The sequence below is a fragment of the Fukomys damarensis genome, unplaced genomic scaffold, assembly GCF_012274545.1.
Source record: "Fukomys damarensis isolate Sample0158 unplaced genomic scaffold, DMR_v1.0_HiC HiC_scaffold_39, whole genome shotgun sequence".
Lineage (NCBI taxonomy): Eukaryota > Metazoa > Chordata > Mammalia > Rodentia > Bathyergidae > Fukomys > Fukomys damarensis.
Genome location: NW_022900951.1, coordinates 8,357,327 through 8,361,242, shown reverse-complemented (window position 1 = coordinate 8,361,242; position 3,916 = coordinate 8,357,327). Strand labels below are relative to the sequence as shown.

Here is a 3,916-nt window from a genome sequence, read left to right as displayed (position 1 = left end):
AAAGATGATGCAAAGGAAGGGGAGGGTATGGAATCTTGTATTTGAATTTCCACTCTCTGAGTAAAGCCAGGTCATTAAATTACTGATTTTTTTCTCTTGGTCTCTTTTCCATCCACCTATAAGATAAATGATACTGTTAATCAGAATCAAACCTGTGGGCGGCTCCCCACTAAAAGTGACCAAAGCTTGGCAGATGTGTGTAGGTGAGAAGGAATCAGGTTTATTCAAAGCCAGTCATGAAGGAGACAGAAGAACTAGATTCTCAATCTGTATCTTCTGGGGTCTTAGGAGCACCAAGGGCTCAGCATACCCACTCCCATCCCCAGGAATGCTGGGAATAGAACCAAGGGCCTCACACACTAGAAAAACACTCTACCACTGAACTAAATTCCCCTCCCCTGCCAAATGCTGTTATGGGGAGGGGTAAGGAGGTACAGTAAGCAGGAAGGTTATGTGCTAGGCAGGATCTTCTTCATCCAAAGATGTGTCTATTTATTTATTTGTTATTTATTTATTGATTGGTACCGGGGATCGAACTCAGGACCTTGTGCTTACAAGGTGGCTGCAGAGCCACTGAGCTAAATCCCCAGCCTGTGTGCCTCTTTTTTTAGTCTGGCCAGGCCTACATAATGGACTTTAACTTTCTGCATTGAATTAACTAAAATCTAATGAAGGGCGTTACAAAGACTACTAGTTGTTCTGGGTTCTATAAGTCTAACCAGAATTTATAAATTAAGATCTTAACCACCAGCAGGGCATGGTGGTGCATGCCTGTAATTCCAGCACTTGGGAGGCTGAGGCAGAAGGACCCCTGCAAGTTCAAAGCCAGCCTGGGCTACATAGTGAGTTCAGCCTGAACTACATAGCAAGACCCTCTCCCAAATAAAACAAAAAAGATCTTAGCCACCTACATGGAGCTTCTTGAGGAGCAGATTAATGTCTGGCTGAGTCAGGAGTGCCACACCCATCTCTCCTGAGAAAACTCTGAGGCTTTTTAGGGCTGAAATAATCTGACCCCTCGGGTGTGTAGAGATCTGACCTTAGACAGATAAACTGCTCCTCTCAAAAACCTCTAAAGTCCTGATTCCATTCGCCTCAGCCCCTAAAGCATACAATCCTAAATCTAACACGTGGCCAATAACGATGTGCCACACATCCCAACTCCATCCTAGCTCCAAACCTGCCTGCCTTAGCCGATCCAATAGCGATCTAGTAGTGCCACACCGACTCCACCCCCACCTTACCCTATACAAGCCTGTGCAATTCCTGAATAAAGCAGAAGTGTTCCAGAAACCTCCTTGGAGTCGGCATGGTGATTCCGCGTCTTGCCCTCCCAGCCCGTGAGCAGGCTTGAGGCCGAAAACGACAACTGGCCTCCAAACAGGGGACTCGCGTGTGCTGGATAAATAATGAAGCTGCGGGTAAGGATCCCTCCTATTTTGGGTAATGTCATGAGTCAAGAACATCCGGTACAGGCTGCCTTAGTAAAGGGCTCTCATGCCATAAAGGCATCCGAGGCACTTCCAGCCCAAACTCAGGCGAGTGTAGGCCCCCTGAACACTGTAAAGATGGCGGACAAAAGCGTCTTGAAAAAAGATGGCGCGGGCGGGCTGCCTTCTGCTTTCTTCTTCCCCAGAGGCGTCACCCCGCCCACTGGTCTCTCACTTCCTGTCGATGACGTGGCCCCCTAAAACCCCTCCTCACTGGACTAATGGTCATCCGGAAGAGCCTACCTTTTCCCGTCTGAGATGGCGGCCTCCACCCTGTGCGCCGCCGCCTTGTCAGATGAGGACGAACAATCCTTTGATCGGGCCTTAGCGTGGCTTCGGGGTCCTGGGCCTCCGGGCTGCCCAGCCTCCTCCTCCAAAGCCCGGTCCAGCGAAGCTGAGAGCTCCGGAAAAGTTTCAGAGCGAAAGACCTGCAGCTTTGGGCGCCTGGGCCTGCTGCCCGGAGCCGGGAGGGGAGCCTGGTCGACCAAGTCTAACAGCTACGCAGTGGCCAAAGGTCCTTTTGTCTTCCCCGGCCTCCCTGTCCCCGCCTCGCCTCCCACCGCGGATCCCGTCATCCCAGCTGCTCACAGGGTCCCACTCCGGGACTCAGCGGGGCTGAGGGCTGCGAGCACGCGTGGGGTTGAGGCCTGCGGGACGGGGGCTGTGTGGTCCCCGGCTTGTGGCTGCTGGTGCTGGGAGGTCTTGGGGGTGCTACTGTGCGTCCAGAAACATCCTTCTTGCGGCAGAGCCTTCGATCTCTACTTGGCCCTGGACAAATCTGCAAGTATGTAACCCCTCTATCCCTATCTTGTTTCATCTGTATTTAGCTAAAATGCCTCCCTCTATTTGGCTTCTGGTAAAGCTTACAAAAGATCGGCAGAATTTCAGATCCACTCTTTAACCTTATGCTTCATCCCTGCGGTAAAGATTTTGAAATTTCCGCCCTTATTGCAGTCATCGTTTCCATGGTGGCAGCTATTTCCGCCATAATAACGGCAACAGTCACCTCACAAAATCAAGTGGCAACAGCAGCAACAAGCTAACCGGCTAACAAAAACCACCACCCAAGCCTTCAAAAAGACCGCCCTGCTATTTCAAGATGTCAGCCGTACTCAATGTACAAATCCAATTAAACTTGGTTTGGAAGGAATTAACATGCAGGCGTTAGATGTTATAACTTTAAATAATGTGTGAGTTACCATTTGGTCAAAAATTCAGGCTGGATGGAATAATTTGAGTAGTTGGATATGTGGATTGATATTGGGATCTCCATATATATTAACCTTGTTTGACATATTATTGTTCTTTACTTTAAAGATCAGATGTGCCAGTAACAAAAATCATAAAAACGTGGTCCTTCTGGCTGAGGCTCTGGCGTCAGAGACAAAAGGGGGAACTGAGGATCAGGTTCATGTCTGGCTGAGTCAGGAGTGCCACACCCATCTCTCTAGTGAGAAAACTCTGAGGCCTATTAGGGCTGGAATAATCCACCCCCTCGGGTGTGTAGAGGTAAACTGTTCCTCTCAAAAACCTCTAAAGTCCTGACTCCATTCGCCTCTGCCCCTAAAACATACAATCCAAGAACTAACATGTGGCCAATAATGATGTGCCAAATATCCCGACTCCACCCTGTCTCCAAACCTGCCTTACGCGATCCAATAGCACCACCCCGGCTCCACCCCCGCCTTGCCCTATATAAGCCTGTGCATTTGCTGAATAAAGCGGAAGCTTTCCAGAAACCTCCCCAGAGTCTGCATGGTGATTCCACGCCTTGCCCTCCCAGTCCGGGCACCTGAACCTTGTTCCAGGAGGGGGCTTGTGGATGAAAACAACAGCTTCTCAGCAAAAAAGACTGGGAAGGAACAGAAAGGTAAAACAGGGATCAAAGTACAGTTTCAAAGGAGTTTCTAGTACATACCAGGTTTTAATAGGCGTCCCTAATACAATACCAGGTTTTAATGATCTTTCAATAAAAGTTGTTACACATTATTAAATAACAGAATAATTTACTCAGCGCAAGAATTATTTCTCTGGGAACATCAGCAATGGATGCTCTTCTAACTTCTCTACCTCTAACACCCCCAATTTAAGTATTGATTAATTTTATGGAACTACTGGAAACAACAAATTATAGGGCCTTTTCACACTCTGCTGCACAAGAACAGGCATTTATTTGAGAAAAGCCCATTTTACTATGAAGAAAAATACATTTTACCATACATAAAAGGCAAGAATGTCAGCAAAATCAAGAGTTATATCGATGGAAATGTCCATTAAACTTCTTCACTTTTGGAATACATCTTTATTCTTTGGAAAAGCAGAAAAGTTTAAGTCTTGATGGATAAACAGGACATTAATTCTCTAGAATATTCCCACAGTAACAGTAGAATAAGATGCTCAACCATTTTGCATTTTCTGTATAACCC

General features: G+C 47.3%; 1 protein-coding gene across 1 annotated transcript; it reads left to right on the top strand.

The window, feature by feature from the left end:
• Positions 1 to 1,310: 1,310 nt before the first annotated feature.
• On the top strand, positions 1,311 to 2,533 carry LOC104855202. The gene is made up of 3 exons (XM_010613996.2): positions 1,311 to 1,421; positions 1,637 to 2,274; positions 2,445 to 2,533. The coding sequence occupies exons 2-3, from the start codon at positions 1,749 to 1,751 to the stop codon at positions 2,531 to 2,533; spliced, it is 615 nt and encodes a 204-aa protein (XP_010612298.1). The 5' UTR covers positions 1,311 to 1,421; positions 1,637 to 1,748.
• The last annotated feature ends 1,383 nt before the right edge of the window (positions 2,534 to 3,916 follow it).